At 42.0% G+C, this 24,801-nt stretch overlaps 1 protein-coding gene across 1 annotated transcript; it reads left to right on the top strand.

The window, feature by feature from the left end:
* engl (endoglin, like) lies at window positions 1-24,801 on the top strand. Its single transcript, XM_077202337.1, has 16 exons — window positions 1-11; window positions 2,678-2,873; window positions 2,948-3,085; window positions 5,216-5,390; window positions 5,564-5,732; window positions 6,840-6,984; window positions 7,063-7,258; window positions 7,809-7,930; window positions 8,867-9,016; window positions 9,484-9,573; window positions 19,909-20,112; window positions 21,743-22,294; window positions 23,210-23,279; window positions 23,370-23,411; window positions 24,299-24,394; window positions 24,483-24,801. The coding sequence occupies exons 1-16, from the start codon at window positions 1-3 to the stop codon at window positions 24,593-24,595; spliced, it is 2,469 nt and encodes an 822-aa protein (XP_077058452.1). The 3' UTR covers window positions 24,596-24,801.

The raw sequence follows: 24,801 nt of genomic DNA, 5'->3' as shown, positions 1-24,801 counted from the left end.
ATGACGGGACTGTGAGTTTCATTTGCGTCTCTGAGTTGGACGTAAGCTGTTATGTTAAATAAGTGTGAGTGACTATTACGGCGTGTGTGTTTATGAGTACAGTGGTGCCATGAATTATCATATCAATAATTACTTATCATTGTACTCTAAGATATTGTAATAATGCCATATTACCAATGATAGCAAATTCTTTGGTTTCAGTGAACAAAAATACAGCATCAGAAATGTTTTGTTTTTAATTAATTCAGGCTTGGTTTCACAAACAGAGCTTATTAAACCAGGATTAGGCCTTCAAATATGATTTAACCCTCATCTTTCCCTCGCACTAACACATCTTTCCCTCACGTGTCAAAATGACCTGAAGCCCTAAAATTATACTTTTTCTTTGTCCAGAAAGCTTATTATATTTCATTTTGATATTGTTTTTTCTCTTTTTTAATGGAATTTTTTTGGAAGATTCTTTTAAGTTATTTTTTGTTTTATTTACCTTTAATTTACTCGATCAAAATAACACAATTTCATGCACAACACTTTTAATTCAGCTCAAATATCTTACACTGGGTGTCTTTGCCAATATCTTGTGGAAAAAATAATAATATAACATGATATTTCATGACTCTATCCACTAGATGGCCTTATAGCTCTAAATGGAGTGAATGAGCAGTTTCCGCTGGGTCCTTAAGTCAGTTCATTCAGTATGCAGCCAGATACACACATTATAAATGTTTTTATTTTTTTTGGCAAAATCTTAGCATTTTTAGTTTGAATTTTGAGCATTTGTAGGTTTTTCTATGTGTCCTGAAGCATTCCTCGCATTCCATTCATTCCTATGGTGGTCAACTTGATTCGGGGAAGGATCTGTTATTATTATTTTTTTTGTGTGTGTATTCATGGTTCAAGTGTGACAAAAGTCCTAGGGTCTTGGACCCCTCTGATGTACACTCAATTATTAAAATTTAAAATAAAAAAAGAGTTTCGGGTCAAAATGACCCAAAGGGAAGGACGATGGCAAATAGCTTTTATAAACATGCGTTAGAAAAAACTTTATTGATGTGGATAGCGTCAATAAACGCTATCAACGGTGATTCATGGATGGTGCATCTATCCATGATAAAAGTGCATCTATCCATGATAAAAGTGACTCTATCCATCATAAAAGTGCATCTATCCATCATAAAAGTGACTCTATCCATCATAAAAGTGCATCTATCCATGATAAAAGTGCATCTATCCATCATAAAATTGCATCTATCCATGATAAAAGTGACTCTATCCATCATAAAAGTGCATCTATCCATCATAAAAGTGCATCTATCCATCATAAAAGTGCATCTATCCATGATAAAAGTGCATCTATCCATCATAAAATTGCATCTATCCATGATAAAAGTGCATCTATCCATGATAAAAGTGCATCTATCCATCATAAAAGTGGATCTATCCATCATAAAAGTGCATCTATCCATCATAAAAGTGGATCTATCCATCATAAAAGTGCATCTATCCATCATAAAAGTGACTCTATCCATCATAAAAGTGACTCTATCCATCATAAAAGTGCATCTATCCATGATAAAAGTGCATCTATCCATCATAAAAGTGCATCTATCCATGATAAAAGTGCATCTATCCATCATAAAAGTGGATCTATCCATCATAAAAGTGCATCTATCCATCATAAAAGTGGATCTATCCATCATAAAAGTGCATCTATCCATCATAAAAGTGACTCTATCCATCATAAAAGTGACTCTATCCATCATAAAAGTGCATCTATCCATGATAAAAGTGCATCTATCCATCATAAAAGTGCATCTATCCATGATAAAAGTGCATCTATCCATCATAAAAGTGGATCTATCCATCATAAAAGTGCATCTATCCATCATAAAAGTGCATCTATCCATCATAAAAGTGCATCTATCCATCATAAAAGTGACTCTATCCATCATAAAAGTGACTCTATCCATCATAAAAGTGCATCTATCCATCATAAAAGTACATCTATCCATCATAAAAGTGCATCTATCCATGATAAAAGTGCATCTATCCATCATAAAAGTGCATCTATCCATCATAAAAGTGCATCCATCCATCATAAAAGTGCATCTATCCATCATAAAAGTGCATCTATCCATCATAAAAGTGCATCTATCCATCATAAAAGTACATCTATCCATCATAAAAGTACATCTATCCATCATAAAAGTGCATCTATCCATCATAAAAGTGCATCTATCCATCATAAAAGTGCATCCATCCATCATAAAAGTACATCTATCCATCATAAAAGTGCATCTATCCATCATAAAAGTGCATCTATCCATCATAAAAGTACATCTATCCATCATAAAAGTGCATCTATCCATCATAAAAGTACATCTATCCATCATAAAAGTGCATCTATCCATCATAAAAGTGCATCTATCCATCATAAAAGTACATCTATCCATCATAAAAGTACATCTATCCATCATAAAAGTCCATCTATCCATCATAAAAGTGCATCTATCCATCATAAAAGTGCTCCACACGGCTCTGTGGGGGTTAATAAAGGCCTTCGTCTGAAAGAAGAAAGTCATATACTAGGATGGCTTCAGAGTGAGTAAATCATGGGCTAATTTTCATTTTTGGGTGAACTGTGGCTTTAAGCCTCGCGTGTGAACCCGTGTGTCAGTGCCGTGTTCCTGAAGTGTGATCTGTGTGTGTCAGTGTCCAGCAGGGAGCTGCACTGCTCCATGTGGCCTGTAGAGGCGCTGCACCCGGTACAGGCTCAGCTGGAGCGCTTCGAGGCGGGAACGGGCTGTGCCGCCAGAGAGGGCGGAGCTAAAGAGACCCATGTGATTTCTGTAGGCAAAGCCTCCAATACACAGGTATGAGACCCCCGACTGTCCGCTCGTTGATCCCGTCGATGTGCACACGTCCCGCTCAGGTGTCCTGTCCACAGGTGACGGTGGTGTTGAGACCTTTGAGCCTCTCGCGGCCCGTCAACCGTCCGGTGATTCTGGTGCTGAGCTCCCAGAATGCTGTGCGCTGGGTGTTGGAGAACGAGGGACTCCCGCACAACATCAACGTACTGGTGCAGGTGCGTGTGATTCACTCGATCACGTAACTGTTTATTAGAGGTTTTTTTATTCAAATGTGTTGTTAATACTATTTATTATTTACGATTTTCAAGAAAACACTATTTAAGTTTTTCTACTTTCTACAAAATTTCACATTTAATTGAATGTGTTTTTGTGTTTCTTAGTAGTAGTTAATTGTATAATTTACTAGCTATTTCTGAGTGCAGATTTTTTCTAAAACAGAGATCGAGCTGCTTTATATCTGAAATCGAATTCATGTTTGCACACTGTAATTGAACTGAACTGAATCAGCATTGAACTGATTTGAGCTGAATAATGACACTTTTCTTCTGCATAGCTGCTTAATAGCGGAAATTCAAGTCATTTAATAGTTGATGGATTTTGCAATTGATGTTATTTTCCTGTTTACTACCGTGTCAGGTAAAGTCACGTTTATTTCTACTATTTCTACTTTATTTAAACTTCTACTTTATACAATACAGATTGTTTCAAAGCAGCTTCACAGTATAAACAGTTAAAAAAACTTCATCAACTAAAAAAAGTGTCATTTTAAAGTGTCATTTCGCTTTTCAAGTGATGTGTTCATAGTGTTGGGAGTAACACATTAAACTAAACACGGATTACTTTTTGCAAGTAGCGAATAAAGTAATGTATTAATCTTACATTTACAACAAAATATGAGTTTCTCAAATAAGTAACACAAGTTACAACCAGAGGCGTTGTGTGCACTGTGTAAACATGAGGATTGTAGATCTAGATAAATGTGAGCAGACTTCAGTATTCCTCAAAATTAATAGAAAAAGGGAAATGCAAACTCAAAAGTATAACGCAAACCTGCAACAATTAAAATGCTAAATAACACAAATGTACTTTATGTGTTTAATCTCACTTTATTAACCAATGTCTTTGCGGCTAACATTTGATGGTCTAAGTCAACCATACTAAAAAGCAAAAATTACTTTAATTAAACGTTTGTTTATCATCATTTTTGTTTTTATTGCTGAATTAAAAAGTTTTGAACTTTCTTCTCCTGCATCCTATTTTATCTGAGGTCCAGAATAGCAGAAGCTGAAAGTTTTTTTTTTTGCGGCGCCCTCTACTGTGCAGGCGTGAGTTTGCATTTCCTTCAGCCTGAGGCTATTAATGTCACTTTTAGGGCCCTATTTTAAGGATCTAAGGGCAATGTCTAAAGTGCAAGTGCACTTGGCGTGTATGAATCCACTTTTGCTGGAAAAATGGTCGGCGCTCCCGGCGCATGGTCTAAAAGGGTTGTCCCTATTCTCTTAATGAGTAATGGGTGTGTTTTGGGCATAATGTGCAATAAACCAATCAGAGTCTCATCTCCCATTCCCTTTAAAATCCAGTTGCGCTCGCGGATTCGCTATTTACATGGAGGAATTTGCAAGTGGAAAAACTGAACACTTCTCTTGCGAGAAAACTGATGTGCTCGTACGCGAGGTTAAAGCGCAAGCAGCATCTACGGGACAAAGTGTGCGTGCGTTGTGGACCTGCCTATAGGTGCAGATTACTAACCCGCTCTTTAAATAACAAAGAAAATACTGCGCCATCGGCCAACTGAAACCTGGTCTAAAGTCAATGTCGCAGTATTTCTTTTGTTATTTAAAGAGCGTGTTAGTAATATGCGCCTATAGGCAGGTCCACAACACGCTTACACTTTGTCCGTTGATGGTCTGCTTGTGCTTTAACCTAATCCGTTTCCTATTTCGCAGTCTATTTCAGTTTTCTCTAAATCTAAACAATGCGCCTGAACAATGCGCCTGGTTTTCAGACCAGCAGCCCATGGGCACACAAATGGGCGCAAATGCATTTGCTATTAAAACAATGGATGTGAAAATGATAATTGCGTCAGGCTGAAACTAGCCAAAAACACTTGCGTCGAGGCTGGAGCTGCATTGTGAAAGTCACTCAGTGTGAAAGGCCTTTACATTTGCCAAAACCAGAACTTTATTTTTTTTCTGTTATTTAAAAACAAACCAGCAAGCGCAGCCCAGGTGAGAAAAAGCAACGCAAAAGTAACGTCACACATTCCTTTCCATTTATTTAGGGAGCAACATAATATAGAAATACATTACATTTAAAAGTAACTATTCCCAACACTGCTGTCCCAGGTGTCTCTGAACTCCACGGTCGAGTCTTCGAGTCTGTCGATCCGCGTGTCTCAGGTTTGGTCTCTGCCGCGGCGTCCTCGAGTCCTGCTGCGCTGGATCCTCCAGAGACACGCTACCCTCTCGTCGCTCACACACACTGTACGCACAAACCGCGTGTACCTTCATCTGGGAGAGGGTGAGAACAAACACAGACATGCAGGATGCTACTTTGTGATGGTATTCACCCACCCACATACCATAGTTTACCATATGGTTCAAAAACACTATAGTATAGAGTAATTTTACTATAATATACTATAGTATTTTTTCATGTGGGGCATCCTAATGCAGTTCCCAATCCGCCTGCAGATCCCAGCATGCCGAGCGAGTGCCGCCTGCAGTCTCTGTTTCTGTCGCAGAACTATCTGGCGTCAGAGATTCAGGATCAGGAGATTCACGGCTGCACACCGTCAGACGAGCCGGTGGAGACGGAGGTGCACATCATCCGGCTGTGGTCCTCAGGCTCCGGCCTGTGCGGGTCAGTTCAGCTCTCGAACCCGAGGGGGAAACTCTCAAACTGAGACGAGAGGCAGACACTAAAAGAGTGAAGCAGGTTCACAATGACTAAGATTTTTAATGTAAAATGCACATAAATAGTATTTATAAAGTACAATGTATATATATATATATATATATATATATATAAAATAATGAAAAATGAAATAATACACAAAATAAGAGGCATACATGAAAAGGACAATAATAATACAATAAATGTTTTAATACATTTATTTAATGTATATAATTATTTATATTATATTTATATATATATATATATATATATATATATATATATATATATATATATATTATTTAACACATTTAACATGATGGTAATTCAAATAACTTTACTTAATAAATTGAAAAAATCATGTTATGTAATGAACACAATTGCATAAATTACATAAATATTTTTTTCAAATACTCAAAAAAAAGGTACATTAATAGAAATAAATAACAATAAAATTTAAGAAATAAGAATGGGAGAAAGTGATAAATATATTAAAACGAATGAGGAAATTAAAAATAAAAGTCATACATAAAAATGACAATAATAATAAAGTCAATGTTTTCATAAAATTATATATTTATATAACACATTTAGCATGATGGTAATTCAAAGTATTTTACATAATACATTGAAAAAATTATGTTATGTAATGAAATAAATAAATAAATATTGAATGTAAGAATTACATAAACTTAAAAAAGGTACATTAGAAATAAATAAATAACAATAAAAAGTAAGAAATAAAAATTGAAGAAATGGATAAATGTATTTAAATGAAAGGGGAAATGAAAATAAAAGGCATACATAAGAATGACAATGATAACAAAATAAATGTTTTATTGTAATAACCCAAATAATGCATTGCATTTCTATTCATAATAAAAAGCAAGCTTCATTTTACTGCATTTAAACCGTCTAATTCCCTATCAGTGCTCCATCATAACAGCATTGCTGTTTTCCGTTATTATTTAACAAACTCGCAATGTTTCTCTGTGATAATTGACAACCCATCACAGATGCTGTGGAAAATAAAGTAATGAAAACATCATGAAAATAAAGTCCTCTCTGTCTCAGGTCTTTGCAGGTGGAGGTGTCGGTCTCTCTGCTGCCCCCTGTGGCCCGTTCAGGTTACCACAGGATTGTTCTGATCCTCAGCAGTGCGGTTTCAGTCAACTGGGCTCTGTTGGCTCCAGAGGTCAGAGGTCACGTCAGGGTCTATGTAAGGCAGAACTTCATCAATCTGTATTTCTAACCTGTGCGCTTGTCCAAACACTTTCTAAAGTTGTGTCTCTTTCAGTCGTCCAACAGCGTTGGTCTACCGTACAGAACTCAGGCTCAGGATCTCAGCGTGACCAGCACCGTGACCTCTGACCTCCCCAGCACCCCCGACCTTCTACAATGGGCCAATCAGAACGGCTTTCCCAAAGTGACCTCATACACCGAGGCTGATCTGGCCAATCGCTTCATGATCAAGTTAAGAGAAGGTGGAAAAGGTGAGTGACATTTTTAATGTGTGCAACATGTTTATTTTTTGATCATGTGAACATAATATGTTAAGAAATGTGCTGTATAGTCAAAGACTATAGATAAAGAAAGACGGTTCACTCCTATTACTCATGAATGGGGGAAACTGCCACGTACAATACACTTTTTTAACGCTATTTGAGCATAAGAAAAAAACTTTTATGGGACAGTTCATGTCAGATTTTGTTGCTGATTTGAAATGTGTTATTTAATTGTGAGTTCGACAAGCAGTTTTTATTTCCAGTGTGATGTATGAACCACCATTTTTTTTCCGACTCAGATTATCTGATCAGAGTTTCTAAACAAAAAGTCATATTCAAATGCAAAATTACTATTTCTGACATGATAACCGGACATTACTCGCAAAACATATTGAGCTTGTGTGACATTAATGTGGCATACTACTGTTTTAAACATTTATCATCATATATTGCCAACACATTCACAGATTATTTTTTATAAAAGTCTTGATCTGCTATGTAGACAGCTCAGTGTCTCTGGTTTTGTCGTGATGCTCAGGCTCTGAGACGAGGCCTTCAGACGAGGAAGAGGTCATCGTGACGGACAGAAGCAGAGAGGCGTTAAGATGGCAGTGTGAGGACGGAGCTCTTTCTGTTACTGTGGATACACACATGCTGCAGGTGAACAACACACACTCACCAAAATATTCTTTATGCTTATAAAAGTGAAAAAGTACTAGTGCCACCTAACATGTTTAAACTATTTGAGGTCAGTAAGATATATATATATATATCTTTACTTTTATTCATCAAGGATTCATTAAATTGATCAAAGGTAATAGGAAACTATGGAAGACTGTTGCATGGAATAAAAAAAATTATATATATATATATATATATATATATATATATATATATATATATATATATATATATAGATATATAAAAATAAAAAATAAAATATTTTTAAAAATTTTTATTAGGTTTTTGATTTTTATTTTATTTACAAGATTCTACTAAGTAATTTCATAGTTTATATCCTGCAATTCTAAGTTTATATCTGCAAATTCTGAAAAAAGTAAATTGCCATTTTTTTTATTCCGCGGTGGAAACAAGCTTTCATAGTAAATACTTTTATAATGTATAGATTTCTATTCCAAATAAATGCTGTTCTTTTGAACTTTCTATTCATCTAAATATTTTGAAAATGAAATGTATTATGGTTTCCACAAAAATATGAAGCAGCACTACTGTTTCTAACACTGATTATAATGAGAAATCTTTCTTGATCTTCAAATCATCATATTGTACTGATTTCTGAAGGATCATGTGACACTGAAGACTGGAGTAATGATGCTGAAAATACAGCTTTGATCACAGGAATAAATTAAATTTTAACATATATTCATATAGAAAACAGCTAATTAAACTTGTAATAAACTTTTACTGTTTTTCCTGTATTTCTGATCAAATAAATGCAGACTTGGTGAGTAGAAGAGACTTCTTTCAAAAATATTTAAATCGTTTATTGACCCCTACATTTTTGAACAGGTGTGTATTATTCAAGATGACTCATATCACCAAGTTCAACTAATTAAACAGTTTGAACACACACAGATTTCGCCAGTGACGACAGTGACCCTGCGGGATCGTGACTGCAAGGCCGAATTTAACGGAAGCCATTTCCTGTTGGTTTTCCCAGTCATTTCCTGCGGGACGGAGGGAGAAATGGATGGAGCGAATGGAAGAGTTCATTACACAAACACGGTGAGAAAGAGAGAGAGACATAAATAATAAACATAATTATAATTAAATATGACTAAATAAATTCTAAAATCATTGTAATATTCATATAGCTGATGTAATTCTATTGTTTTCAGCATAAAATTATGTTATACAACAGAACAACTGTAATTCAGTTGACTACTGATTTGTCAAGATCCATCAAATTATCATAAAACAGCATTTTAGTATGATTATTTCTGTAGTGCAAGAACTAAATCTGACCTGGGTCACGTCGTCTCGCTGTCTCTCGGTGTGTTTGTGATGTTGTATATATGAAGGTATGAACGTGTCAGCTGTAACCACACACCAAAAACAGATGACCCGGGTCACTCTGTACCGAATCCAGCAGAGCAAAGCATTATCAGGTCTGGAAATGGGAACATCTTCAAAAGAAAAAAGGGAAGAAAGGTCCATTTCTTACTTGAATATACTTTAATTGTGTTTTGAAGGTGTTCCTGTGGAAACAAAAACCATCAGAGGGTTTGAACAATGAGACGGACTGGGAGGGTTTGGATGGGACGAGTCTGCTGGCTGTTCATGTGAGTGTGTTTCAAACCCTAGTGCACTAAATGGGGAGCATTGAAACGGTGATGGACACTGCAACCTCATTATCGACTGATTTGTAGCATTAGATGGACAGAATTATTTTTTATCAAATGTTTTGGGCCGATAAAATGTTTTGTCCAAGAAACATTTCTAATTATTAGTGATGCATCGAAGTTGAAATTCTGGGAATTCTAGACTTTTTATTTATTTCTTGAATTCTAAAATGTATTTTTCATCTCATTTAAACGATGGCTGTAGTGACTTCTTTTCATGACAGATTTATTCAAGCATACATTAAATAATGAAGACATCAGGTTAAATACATATATAATGCATATGTAATACAATGCATTGTGCTGCTTAAAATGTAACACGGTTTTCACAAATATATTATTTTTCAGGATTCTTTGATGAATTCAAAGTTCAAAATAACTTTTTATTTTAACCCTTTCACGCTTGAGGTCACTATGGACAGCTATTCAAAAAAGCCATTTCTTGCGTATGCATTGGTTTTGTTTGAACAATTGCACATCAACCACTACAGTGGACACTAGTGCATGATCATATACACTGACACCTAGTGGTAAGCCTTTCTATGTGGACTTTTTTTGTTTTTGACCGACAACCAGTCAGAAATGCCCATTTTACTCAGAACCATCCATCCGTTCCTTCTATCCTAGGAGACTCTTGCAGGTATTAAAAAAAAACTCAGTTGTAACATCTTGTAACGTGTAAGGAGTCATATCATTGATACATTTTGCAAGTGTTGATTTTAGATTGGGAGGAAATTCTGATTAATCCTAATTATCTCTTGCTATATTTCAGCCACATAACATTCTACTACTGTGACTGTTGTTCTAGAAAATACTTCATATGCAGTATCTTTTTTGGTTGTGAATAAATGTAAAATAAATAAATTTTTGTTATTAGAATGTAATTTGCAGTTCAAAAAAGTAATCTGATTATGTATTGCATGTTACGTTTAATGCGTTTCTTTACTCATACATCAAAAAATAGTCTGATGTAATGCACGTTACTTGTAATGCGCCACTTGTTACATAAAAAAATGATCTGATTACTTAATGCGCGTTAATTGTAATGCATTACTTTACTCATTGCATCAAAAAAGTAATCTGATTACTTAATAAACGTTACTTGTAATGCAGTACCCCAACACTGCTCATTTCAGATGAAATTAACAAATACCATATCATTTTATTTATTGTTTGATAAATACACACAGTATTACTGGGTTTTTACAGTATTATGTTTAATACAGTATCTCTTCGGTTAAAACCAACAACGCATAATGTCCATCTGAAAATCTTTTTGAAAAATATGTGTAAAAAAATGTATCTTGATTTTCATGGCCTAAAAACACATAGGAAAAGAATCCTGACTGAGGTTGTCATAATGCATGCGTGAAAGGGTTAAATCTATTTATTAGAAATCTTTCGCTGCAAAAAACTTGTTCCCTTTCGTTGTCACTCCGAGTTACGTCGGATGACGACGAATGGGGTTTCGCTTAGAAAGCCTATCAACTTCGAGTATTACAAAACGAGCCAATGGCAAAGAAATGCCATGGGTCTGCGGAATTTGCATGACGTAACTCCGCCCCACCTCGTGGGTATAAAAGGAGGACGCCAGCAACAGGCAGATATGTTTTCGCTTCGGAGCCAAGTGTAATTCTTCACTCCTTAAGCTATCTCTGATTGTCAGCTTCTTACGAGACGAGCAACTCTCCAGTGTTGGTGTGACGGCGATCTCCCGGCGAGTGCACACTTCCTGCTTATCTGAGCGTGGTTTGCCAGCGAGTGTGTTCTCCGCGGGCGCTTCAGCACTGAGTTTCTCTCACAAAAGAGCTTGCATGCGGCACGTCTTTTTAAAGATGCCTCGCCCGTGCACTTCTGGTTGCGGTCGACTGGTGTCTGACTCTGATGGGCACGAGCGCTGCTTGGTGTGTTTGGGCTTTGATCACGCTAAAGCAGCGCTCGTGGATGAGTCATGTTCTTTCTGTGGGAACATGACCATCGCAACACTTAGATCGAGACTCAAGGATCTCGCAAGAGTGAGAGTCCCCTCATCCACACCCCGATCTAGCGCCTCCTCGAGAGGCTCTACTTCGGCTGGTGGCCAGGGTGATCTGAGGGTGACTGTGTGGAACAAAGCGCCGACTATGTGTCCGTGCCCCGCAGCACCTTCTCCAGTGTTGCAACCCGCGAGCGTTCAGGGGATCATTGCGGGACCGTCCTTTGAGGTCCCGCGAGTGTCCTTTGGCGCTCCAGAGGAAGATGCGATGTCGATCGCAGCATCACTAGGCGGGCCTGATTCGTCTGGAAGTGACGACTCGTCACAGCTGCCACCCTCGGGTGTGAATACGGCTGTGGCTCAGTCTGATCCAGAGATGACGGCCATGCTTTCCCGGGCGGCCGCGAGCATTGGTTTGGAGTGGAACCCTCCACCCTGTCCTGAGCGCTCGCGGCTGGACGATTGGTTTTTGGGTGCAGCTGCGGCTTCCCGTCCTCAGCCTGCCCCAATACCTTTCTTCCCGGACGTGCATGATGAAATCTCGAAGTCCTGGAAGACTCCCATGTCTTCCCGCGACCGCTCGTTGATTTCATCCGCCTTTCCTCCCCTCGATGGGGCAGCTGCCCGTGGGTACACTGGGCTCCCCCCGGTTGAGCGTTCTGTTGCGATGCAGTTGTGTCCTCAGAGTGCCTCTTCTCGCGGCGAGCCTAAGCACCCATCCAAGGCCTGTAGGTTCTCGTCTACCCTAGTGGCGAGGTCCTACAGAGCGGCGGGACAGGCGGCTGCCTCTTTGCATGCCATGGCCTCTCTGCAGGTCTATCAGGCGCAGATGCTAAGGGACATGCACGAGGGTAGGACGGACCCAGGGCTCTTCGATGAGCTGCGCGCCGCCACCGACCTCGCCCTCCGGGCGACGAAGGTGACCGCACGCTCCCTGGGTCTGGTGATGTCCACAGCTGTGGTCCAGGAGAGACACTTGTGGCTGAACCTGGCTGACATGCGGGACGCTGAGCGCTCTCGCCTGCTCGACTCCCCCATGTCCCAGGCCGGCCTATTCGGCGGTGCGGTGGAGGATTTCGCCCAACAGTTCTCCACCGCCCAGAAACAGACTGAGGCCATTAGGCACATTCTGCCCCGACGGCCCGCTGCTGCCTCCACCCAGCCGACCGGGCAGATCCCTCAGTCTGTTCGCCGCCGAGGGCGCCCTCCTGCGGCTCCCGCCCCTCCCGCCCGGCCAAAGCAGCAGCCTCCACCCAGGCCCGGTCGCGGAGGAAGCCGTAAGAAGGCGCCCCAGCCCTCTCCAGCCCCGCCCCCCGCTAAACGCCGGGCCAAGCGGCGCTCCTGAGACGGGCTGCTCAGAGATGCTGAAAATTACTTCTCAGGAGATGGTAGCAGGACCACTCCTTCCCCCGGTGGAGGGCCGGGGGAGAATCTTTTGTTCTCCTCTCCCCGCTGCTCACCCACGGGTGGGCAGCACCCTAATGTGGTTAAAGAAAGAAGTAACATTTCCATCCCTGAGCACACAGAGTTCTCGGACGACACGGTGCGCCGCCTCCGAGCCGTGCACCCCTCGTCCCCCTCTGTCCCAGAGCCGGCTGGCAGTGCGCGCCGTCCCCGGACCGTGCCGCTCCCTTCCGCCTCTGTCGCCAGCCCCCTGGCAGAGCAGACCCCCGTGGAACGTTCTTCCTTCCTTGGTCTCCTCTGTCAGGGCGCGGTTAATGACTGTGCCCCCACACCGGGCCGCTATGCCGTCCACGTCCGGGCCAGTCATTCCGCCCTGCTGCACCATCGGTGGGAAGTCTGTGGTCCGTATGACCCCGCTGGTACAGTTTTTGGGAGCCTGGCTAGAGCTCCCCCTCCTGTCCCGCTGGGTCGCACGGACGATCAGGCTCGGCTACGCGATTCAGTTCGCGCGGTCTCCTCCCCGCTTCAGGGGAGTCCGCTCCACTTTGGTCGGTGGCAACGCCCCTATCATGAGAGCCGAGATCGCCACCCTGCTGGCGAAGGGTGCGATCGAGACCGTCCCTCCGGCCGAGATGAGGACCGGCTTCTACAGCCCATACTTCATTGTCCCCAAGAAAACCGGTGGGTTACGACCAATCCTGGACCTGCGTGTGCTGAACCGTTCCCTTCACAGGCTGCCGTTCAAGATGCTCACTGCCAAACACATTCTCGGATGTGTGCGGCCCCAGGATTGGTTTGCAGCAATCGACCTGAAGGACGCCTACTTTCATGTCTCCATTCTCCCTCGACACAGACCGTTCCTTCGGTTTGCCTTCGAGGGGCAGGCATACCAGTACGCGGTTCTCCCTTTCGGGCTAGCCCTGTCTCCTCGCGTCTTCACGAAGGTCGTCGAGGCTGCCCTTGTTCCCCTTCGGGAACACGGGGTTCGTATCCTGAACTACATCGACGACTGGCTGATCCTAGCTCACTCTCGAGACCAGGTATGCGAACACAGGGACCTAGTGCTCCGGCACCTAGCTCGTCTGGGCCTTCGGGTCAACTGGGAAAAGAGCAAACTTTGCCCCGTGCAGAGGATCTCTTTTCTCGGTATGGACATCGACTCGGTCGCCATGTCCGCGCAGCTTACGAGCGAGCGCGCGCAGTCACTGCTGACTTGCCTGAGACAGTTCAAGGGCAAGAGTGCGGTTCCACTGAAACTCTTTCAGAGGCTCCTGGGGCATATGGCATCTGCAGCCGTGGCAACACCGCTCGGATTGCTTCATATGAGACCGCTTCAGCTTTGGCTTCGCGACCGAGTCCCGAGGTGGGCATGGCAACACGGCACCTTCCGAGTAACTGTTACTCCGTCCTGCCGTCAGGCCTTCACCCCGTGGTCGGACCTCAGTTTTCTACGGGCCGGAGTGCCCCTGGAACGAGCTTCACGGCATGTTGTTGTAACGACAGATGCCTCCTCCACGGGCTGGGGTGCCATGTGCAATGGACGTGCTGCCGCGGGCTCCTGGCACGGATGCACTGGCGCACAGCTGGCCGCGGGGCCGCAAATATGCGTTTCCCCCAGTGAGCCTTCTTGCGCAGACCCTGCGCAAGGTCAGGGAGGACGAGGAGCAGGTCATTCTGGTCGCGCCATACTGGCCCGCCCGGACCTGGTTCTCCGAACTAGTACTCCTCGCGACAGCCCCTCCCTGGCCGATTCCCCTGAGGAAGGACCTCCTTTCTCAGGGACGGGGCACCCTATGGCACCCTCGTCCCGATCTTTGGAACCTCCACGCGTGGCTCCTGGACGGGACGAAGCAGGTTTGAGTACCCTTCCACCTACGGTGGCGGCTACCATCACTTCCGCTAGAGCGTCGTCCACGAGACACGTCTACGCGTTGAAGTGGAACCTCTTCGTCAACTGGTGCTCTTCTCTTCAAGAAGACCCCCGGAGATGTTCGATTAGTGTCGTGCTTTCCTTCCTTCAAGATAGGCTGGAGCGAAGGCTGTCTCCCTCCACCCTGAAAGTCTATGTTGCCGCCATTGCCGCACACCATGACCCAGTCGAAGGTAAGTCTGTTGGAAGGCACGACCTGATCATCAGGTTCCTGAGAGGAGCGAGGAGACTGAATCCTCCTCGTCCTCCTCTCGTTCCCTCTTGGGACCTCTCAGTGGTTCTAACTGCCCTGCGGAGTGCTCCCTTTGAGCCTTTGCAATCAGTGGAGCTTAAGTTCCTGTCTATGAAGACAGCGCTCCTGGTTGCATTGGCCTCCATCAAGAGGGTGGGGGACTTGCATGCATTCTCCGTTGACGAAGCGTGCCTGGAATTTCGGCCGGCTTACTCTCACGTGATCCTGAGACCCCGGCCTGGATATGTGCCCAAGGTTCCTACCACTCCCTTCCGGGACCAGGTGGTGAACCTGCAAGCGCTGCCCCCGGAGGAGGCAGACCCAGCCTTGGCACTGCTCTGTCCAGTACGCGCCCTCCGCGCCTATGTAGACAGGACGCAGTGTTTCAGGACCTCAGACCAGCTCTTTGTCTGTTATGGTGGGAAGCTGAAGGGAAAGGCTCTCTCCAAGCAAAGGTTGTCCCACTGGATAGTGGACGCCATTGCCTTGGCATACCAGCAGCAAGGTCGACCGTGCCCCCTTGGTGTGACCGCCCACTCCACCCGGAGTGTGGCATCCTCTTGGGCTCTAGCGCATGGCGCCTCGCTAACAGACATCTGCAGAGCTGCAGGCTGGGCGACACCTAACACATTCGCCAGATTCTACAATCTCCGAGTGGAGCCAGTGTCCTCTCATGTACTCGCTTCAACCAGCTAGTACTGGACCCGCTCAGGTGTCTTCGCTTGCTCGCCATTCCACTCCACGGACTGGATACGTGCGATATTCTCCTCAGGTGAGCTTCCCCAAAAAGCCCTGAGTTCCTCCAGCACTCCTGACGTTGGCGCCAGTGTCTATTGCCTGTGCGTCGGCTAGGTGCCTCCCGTGTGCATGGTCCCTCCTCTGAGCGACCCCCACATGTGTATTTCCACTGTAAGCCTCTCTGAGCGTGTGTCTTTCCCTTGGCAAGCCACCTTGCCACCCCTGGGGTTGAAATATTCCACCTGCGGCTGGACACCCCAGTGTTCTCCATATGTCTCCTTCGGGTCATATGTGTATTCTCTAAGTCCCCCCCCTCTGGGTTGGCAGTAATTGCATATTTCCCCTAAACTTTGGGATATGCTCCCCAGTGTACCTTGGTATTCCTGTGCTAAATAGGAGTCCTTCGTCCGTGCCAGTCTCACGACAGGGATCTCAGATTTACGCAGGGCACTGGAAGACAGCTGAGAAGGTGGCGTGATTAGACTGGTAACCCCATTCGTCGTCATCCGACGTAACTCGGAGTGACAACGAAAGGGAACGTCTCGGTTACGTATGTAACCCTCGTTCCCTGAGTAGGGAACGGAGACGTTACGTCTGCCTGCCACTTTCCGCTGTACCGCGGGGATCGCCTGAGCTCAGTCTTGGCTCCTCAGCGAAGAAACATATCTGCCTGTTGCTGGCGTCCTCCTTTTATACCCACGAGGTGGGGCGGAGTTACGTCATGCAAATTCCGCAGACCCATGGCATTTCTTTGCCATTGGCTCGTTTTGTAATACTCGAAGTTGATAGGCTTTCTAAGCGAAACCCCATTCGTCGTCATCCGACGTAACGTCTCCGTTCCCTACTCAGGGAACGAGGGTTACATACGTAACCGAGACGTTTTCCTTCTTAGTACGTTTGTCTTGTTTTCTAGTTTCCGGCACCACTGACAGATATTTTTGTTTTAAACTGATAGCACTTTACAATAAGGTTCATAGTTAAAGATATTGTAGGTAGAAATCCCCAAAAATACTTTTTTCCAAATTTGTTTAAAATGTCTTTATACAGTCCCTCCAGGATTTCACGTTTTTTTAATGTGATTTTTGCGATAAAAATGACTGATGTCGTGGTGGTTATTTCCAGAAATTTGTGAAAAAAATTTGCGATTTTAATATTTTATAATTAGGACATCACATTTACCATAATAGTATTATGTCAGATGCACAATAGTCATACATGACACAAATCACAAAAAAAAATGCAAAAAGCTTGTTTATTTGGTCTAATCAAATACTTTTTTTAAATTTGTGCTGTAGCCTTTTGTTGTTGCTTGATTAACATTAACAACAGCAGGTAAATTAGGTTACTGTCACTTTAAGACCTACTACAGTAATGACAAACGTCCCAATCAGTTATTACTGATTGTTTTACGTAAATACTTACCAAGATGAATATTTTGAAGTAATTGTAGCTATGTGTATTTGTTCAAGCGCTATAAAGAGAATTCATTATTCTAACTAGGCTGAAATTAGTTCTCTTTCACGGTATACTGCGCTTTTAAAAATTATTTTTAGTACCATCGAGCATATCATATTTTTTGTTATGTCATTCAATCATGTTAAACGAGTTAATAAGTGTGCCATACTGCCCAATGAAAACCTGGGCGCTTGTGTGAGAGGGCAGGAGAGACGCATTTTCTTTCGCCATGTTTCTGACAGACCGCAGACCGCGTGCGCAACATCTGAACCCACGTAAAAATGCATTGAAACTTTAATTAACTAAAGATATTTCAATTGGGTGATCATAATTGAATGTTTTGTGAGGTCTTTTTTTGAATTTTTGTGATTATTTTGCGGTTAAATTAGGAATTATGCACGATCGCAAAAAAATGCGACATTTTGTTGATTTTGCGTTGTATTCAGCGATCGCAGAATCGCAACTGGAGAGACTGTTTATATATCAATGCATAATTAAAATGTAAGTACTCTGGAAAAGAAATGATAAAAATCGAGTTTCTGTAGTTCTCTCAGGACTGTAATAAACACAGCTCATTATTCCATTCGGTACGAAAGAAATGATTGGCTGGGGCGACTGTCACTCTCCCTCGCTACCATCGATACCATCTCTGCTGATACAGGAGCAGCCCAAATGCGCGCACCCGTTTGAAGAGGCACGGAAGCTAGTAATAACAATTATGGCAGAGAAAGAACAGTCAAAATTCTCAGTAGCGTTACCTGCATATAGCGAAGTCAAACAAGTTAAAAAAAGGAAGACAGTATTTGAAAAGGCTATGAACAAAAAGTCTTTGGATAAATAAAGAAATCATACGAGAGTCAATATCGGCGTGGCTTTCCAGCCGTGGCGGCTACTACTGAGTGATCTCAAGGGGCTGAAAAGTGACTCCATGATGGCTTTATTTCTGCTGGACAGGTAATCTTGCTGTTTTCATTTTGATGGCATTTATTATGAAGCATGTATCACTAGCACACGTAGCTACCTAATATAGCTACCTAACGTTACGTAGCATAACAAACGGTACTGGCTTAGCTATGACAGTGTAACTTTGGTGTCGACTGGTATAACGTTACTGTTAGTGAGCCAGGGTTGAGACGATAAATAAGCAATAGGCCTATCTGCAGTTGAAAGCTGTTTTATTTAATTTCGCCGAATCTAACTTTAGGTTAAAAAGTTTAGGGGATCTATTTTTATACCTAGCTTTACCCTCTGCCTAAACTGTGTTCCTATGTTCACCGTGAACTCTACCTGCTCCGTTTTTTCACGTTTGGTTTGTTGTTATATGCTCTACATATGTTTACCTATAATGTCTTTATGTTGTATCTGTATGTGCTATACAATGTTGTGTGTGTGTGTGTGTTATATTATCTTGGGTCTGCAATGCAGTTGTGAGAAGGTGTTTGAGTGAATGTTACTCAGTTTATCTGTAAACAATCTTATGTTATGAATCTTACAAATTCACCTTCATCACAGTGTAACTGATAGTAACGGCAAACGTGTATCAATGAAGCTATTTATAGCTTTGCCTTATATTGAGTTTGATTCCGTTACGAGCTAGCTAGTAAAATATTCTAAACTTTACCAGTATCGATATGCGAGCTTGATAGTGAGTACTAACAGCCATGTTAATTGTTTATATTCATACTGATATTTTTATTATTTAATTATTTGTTATTTTATTACTTGTGATTCTGACATGATGATGTCACTACATCTGGTAAAGCTGGTAATCGCGTCCGACTCTTCCAGCTGAGCGAACGGCCGTGATCGCGCGTTCATGTGTTTTGGGGGCGTGGCTTTGGAAGGAGCCGAGAAGGGAGGGGGTGGGAGTTAATGGAATAATGAGCTGTGTTTATTGCAGTCCTGAGAGGACTACAGACACTCGATTTTTATAATTTCTTTTCCAGAGTAGTTACATTTTAATTATGCATTGATATATAAAGACCGTTTAAACAAATTTGGACAAAAAGTATTTTTGTGGATTTCTACCTATAATACCTTTAACATTAGTTATTAACTAGCATGAACTAAACAATGAGCAAAACGTGTTACAGTATTTATTAATCTGTGTTAATGTTAGTTAATAAAAATAAAGCTGTTCATTGTTTGTTCATGTTAGTTCAGTTTATTAACTAATGTTAACAAATACAACCTTTGATTTTAATAATGTATTAGTAAATGTTGAAATGAATATGAACTAAGATTAATAAATGCTGAAGAAGTATTGTTCATTCTTAGTTCATGTTAACTAGTTAACTAATTAACCTTATTGTACCCTTAAACTGTTTTTTTCCCCCCAGAAAAGAAGACTTGTGTTATTTTGCTTTTCAAGTAAATGTATCTTGATTCAAGTATGTTTTGATATTTGTACAAAAAAACAACAAACAAAGAAAATGAATTGTGTTTACATTTTTGTGACTGTCTTTACTGTCACTTTCGATCAGTTGAATGCTGCTGTAAATGTGTGTATGATGCGGTTTCCTCTGGTGTGTTTGTGCTCAGATCAGCTGTGATTCGGCTCTGGTGAGTCCATCAGACGTGACTCCGTCGGCCCGTCCCGAGGAAGCTCTGCGACTCAGTCCTCCCTGGATCCCGAGGGCCCGCTCGGCTCCGCTGCTGTCCATGGAGCTGTTTGTGACCGAGGCCCTCGAGAGGAGACCCGTGGGGCCCTGCATGATTAGCGCGTACGACCGGCTCTACGTGCAGGTCAGTGCTGTCGCTGAAGGCCAGAGCTGCTGATAGATGGCGCTGGAGTCGATAACGGGATTACACCCGCTCAAGGGCCCCAGACTCCTGTCGCCATGTGGAGCTCACAGTCAAGGCCACTGATGGATACACTCCATTAACTGTGTGTGTGTGTGTGCAGCTGAATTCATATGAGGAAACTCATGTGAAGTCAAACCATAACAAACAAATAATGCCAACAAATCAAAATTAATAGTTTTTAGTAGACCACCGACATCTATCAACAAGAATTCAACCGGAAATATTAAATTAAGTGACATACTATTTTTGAATATGAGTAATTAATAAACACGTTTTACAATGTGAACAAATATTATGCAGCTGAGCTTATATAAAGAAACTCATGTTAAGTCAAATAATAACAAACAAATAAGGCCAACAAATCAAAAATAATAGTTATTAGTAGACCACCGACACCTTCAACCGAAAATAAAAAAAATTCAGTGACATACTATTATTAAATATGAGTTATTAAGAAAACTAAACCTAAACATATGTACAATGTTTGTGTTCGATTTCTATATTTTCTGAAGAAAACGTGAAATTGCTAAGGTGGGTTTTAGAGTGTTGCTAAGGGGTTGCTATGGTGTTGTGGGAGGTTGCTTAGTTGTTGCTATGTGGTTGCTAGGGTGTTGTGGAAGTTTGCTGGGCTGGTGATGTGTGATTGTTCTGGGTGGTTTCAAGGCTGTATTCTATCATTTCTAAATAAATATATATATATATATATATATTCTGAAGAAAAAGTGAGGTTTCTAAGATTGCTACAGTGAATTTTAGCATCTATTTGAGTTTCTGGGTGGTTGCTAGGTTGTTGCTATGTGGGTACTGGGGTAGTCTAGGTGGTTGCTCCTTGCACTGGCTCCCAATTCTTTTTAGGATTCAGTTCATAGTTTTTTTGTTTGTTTTTAAGGCATTTAATGGGCTAGCCCCAACCCATATCACTGACCTTGTGCAGCTGTACTCAGTTCAAAGGTCACACCCACTTTTATTCTCTGGCCTTCAGAGATTGCAGAGGTTGCTTCAGAGCTCTGGTAGATTGCTAGACTGTTGCTTTGTGGTTGCTGGGGTAGTCTGGGTGGTTGCTAAGCTGTTGCTATGTGGTTGCTGCAGTGCTCTGGTAGGTTTCTAGACTGTTGCTATGTGGTTGCTGGGGTAGTTTGGGTAGTTGTTAGGCTGGTGCTGTGTAGTTGCTTCCGAGCTCTTGTAGATTGCTAGACTGTTGCTTTGTGGTTGCTGGGGTAGTCTGGGTGGTTGCTAAGCTGTTGCTATGTGGTTGCTGCAGTGCTCTGGTAGGTTTCTAGACTGTTGCTATGTGGTTGCTGGGGTAGTTTGGGTAGTTGTTAGGCTGGTGCTGTGTAGTTGCTTCAGAGCTCTGGTAGATTGCTAGACTGTTGCTTTGTGGTTGCTGGGGTAGTCTGGGTGGTTGCTAAGCTGTTGCTATGTGGTTGCTGGGGTGTTCTGGGTGGTTGCTAGGCTGTTGCTATGTGGTTTCTGGGGTGGTTAATAGGCTCTTGCTATGTGGTTGCCGGGGTGTTCCGGATGGTTTATAGGGTGCAGTAAATGATTAACATAACTTCTCTGTGTCTGTCAGATCTCGGTGGCGTCTGGCGCTGCGGAGGCTGTGGAGCTCCAGTCGTGTCTAGTTTCTCCTCTCTCAGACCCGCAGGCTCACAGCGGCTGGTCCATCATCAGGGACTCCTGCCCGTCAGACCCGTCCTTCACACTTCCCGACGGAGAAGCCCGTGAACCAACAGACAGCCCAGAGAGTGAGAGCGACGGAGACGAGGAGGACGAGGAGAAGACTGAGAGGAAGGACGACAGGCGGCCGACCCCTCGCTGGAGACACACAGGGGCCCGCGGCGGAGACGAGAGGGCCAGATGGTTCAGAGACAAGAGACCTGACAGAGTCAGAGCCAGGAAGCCTGAGGAGCGCAGGCGGAGGAGGAGGGATGATGAGCACGAGGGCGCACACAGACTGCGCTTCAGTTTCATCCTGCGGCCGGTCTATAATAACTCCATTCAGTTCCTGCACTGCCGGCTACGTCTGTGTGCGGCGGCCAAGGGGCCCTCAGGGGCCGACGCTCGGGTCTGTGCTCAGGGGCCTCGGATTCCTGCTCTCACACACACGCCTGCTTCTCAACAGGTACTGTTGGTGTCATTACCCATAGAAAACAATTATGATTGCTGCAAGCTCTTTGTCATATTTTTAAGAACTGTCAACCTCAGCTATATCATATATCATACTGTATAGATCAAATATCATGTATAGATCATAATATAGTTCAAATTATATTAACAACTAGATCAAACATCATTATCTGATATATTAAAACATAACGTTTTAGTAATGAGTTCTAGAAACTTTAAATACCTTGAGTGTAAAGGTGTATCACATCAATATACAGGCAAACCAAAAGTTATTCAGACACCAGATATCATTTTTTATATTTGTTTACTAGTGTGTGCAGGACACAATAGCTCATTCATGTAATTGAGGATAGCAAAATAAAGTAAACTGTGACATATCATGTGGAAAACCAGTACAATTTATAAAAATTTGGGACCAAAAATGATTCAGACACTTTGACCTGACCATGTTTTGCTGAAGTGTTTTTTCTTTAATTGTTAATGCGACCTTTTTACAGCACAGACTGAACTAAATGAAGCATTACTTGGTCATTGGTTGAGCTAAACTGGTATGTAATCGTGTAGTTAAATTTAACAGCTGACAGATATTCAACATAATTCATGTGTGAGACAGTCTAACAGAAGGATGGACAAAACCAGTGAAATATAGACTGATTTGATAACTCTGAGTTCTTGTCATATTTGTCAACAATTTTCTATAAACTACAGTGAATAAACTGTGATAATGTGAGAAATGTTGAAGATGTCTGAATAAATGTTGGGTTGACTATATATATATATATATATATATATATATATATATATATATAGTATATCAAATATATGTAAAATTTACTAAAAGAATGGAATGACACTGGAACCAGAGCTATTAAAATCTTTATGATTCTTATCTTTCACCTTTCTCTTACAGTGTGAGGACAGAAATCTGGCTCGACCCGTACTGGTGACGTATCCTGTAGGGTTTCTGGCTCCCCCTGCTGGTCTGTACACATCAATGCAGCGTTGAACTTTCATTCCCACAAACGTTTTGCCTTACTAACACTTGTGTTTGTTCTGTGTGTGTGTTTCAGGTAAACTCACTGAGATGTCGAGACAGACTCCCACACACAGCGGTGCGTTACACCTCCTTTATTCTGTTACTTGCACTCTTAAAAATAAGGTTCTGTATTGGCATATATCATTCCATGAAGACATTTTTTTAAACACACAAAAGGTTCTTTTTACTGGGAAAAAAAGGTTCTTTTAAGAACTTTTCACTAATGTTTTTTTCAGAAATCCCAGATAGCAAGCAACCATCGAAAAACAATGTTAAATCAATATTATTGTCTATGTTAACTGCATTAAATCAACATCACTTTTGCACCCGTGATTAATGGTAAAAATATGTTAAAATTTCAACAAAAAATCAGTGGTAATGGCATTGAGTCAATGTTACAATGTGATGTTGCTTCAACATCATGCTTGCACTCTCAGAAAATGAAACTTAACAACTACAACTGACTTAAAACCACACAACCTGAAATTAACTGCAAATAAAAGAAGAAAATAAAACCTTTAAAAATCTCAGCAAACAGCATTACCATACTGACTTTATTTCTGTAATTCATCTACAGAAGTTCTTTTTGAGAATTAACAGAGATGTTGATGTCTTAGTTGTGCAGTTTAGTTGTGTCCTTTAGATGTGCAGTTTGACTCTTGGCTTTTATGGGAGTTAATGGTCTTTGTAACAGTGTTTACCAAATGCATAATTTGTCGCAAAGGAAGCCAGAAACAAAGATGATCAAGTGATATAGTATGTATCACCATAATGTAGAATAATTCACTAATATTATCCCAGACCAAAAGTGGCTATTTGCTATTAATGGATTATATTCACGAACAATACTTTCTTGCAACAGATCAGACTTACAGAATTTTGATTTTAAAAATACATAGATGGAAAATGTGTCGTGCAATTGTATTTGACACCGAATGCCTTCGCTCTGTGGTGTGTGTTCAGGTGCAGAGGAGTTTCTTGTGCTGGCGGTCGTGTTTGCGGCGTTTGTGCTGGGTTTGTTCCTGATGGGGGCGCTGTGGTGCATCTACACTCAGACCGGTACCCTCCCTCACACAAAATGATCGCCTAACGTTTTTCCACATGACGTGTGGCCATTAAAAACACGCTTGTTGGTTGTCACTGTCAGGGAGGCGTGATTTGACCCAGAGAGCCGGTATTATAGAGACATCGGGAGAACACGGCTTCAGAAACCCCCCGATACTGATGGAGCAAACCAGCAGTTTCCACCAGGACAACTAACAAAACGATACGACCGTCAATGTGAAAATAACGCGCTATCGTGTGCTTTCTGCTTTTGTTAACAGCTGAATTTGTGCATCACTGTTCTGAGGTGTTTGTAGCCTAACGATGGATCCTTGTTTCCAACAAGGGATAAAACAATAAAACGATAATTTTGACTTTTTATCTCACAGTTCTGTTGATAAATAAAGTTGGAATTGTGAGGG

The sequence above is a fragment of the Siphateles boraxobius genome, unplaced genomic scaffold, assembly GCF_051911475.1.
Source record: "Siphateles boraxobius isolate OS27281-9 unplaced genomic scaffold, OSU_SipBor_1 49, whole genome shotgun sequence".
Taxonomy (NCBI): domain Eukaryota; kingdom Metazoa; phylum Chordata; class Actinopteri; order Cypriniformes; family Leuciscidae; genus Siphateles; species Siphateles boraxobius.
This window is presented reverse-complemented; position numbering and strand designations above follow the sequence as displayed.

Bases quoted from the DNA above. Each gene is read 5' to 3' on its own strand.
- engl (XM_077202337.1), top strand. The intron at 22,295-23,209 runs GTACTGTTGGTG...TTTCTCTTACAG, and splicing joins ACACGCCTGCTTCTCAACAG to TGTGAGGACAGAAATCTGGC. The intron at 23,412-24,298 runs GTGCGTTACACC...GTGTGTGTTCAG, and splicing joins ACAGACTCCCACACACAGCG to GTGCAGAGGAGTTTCTTGTG.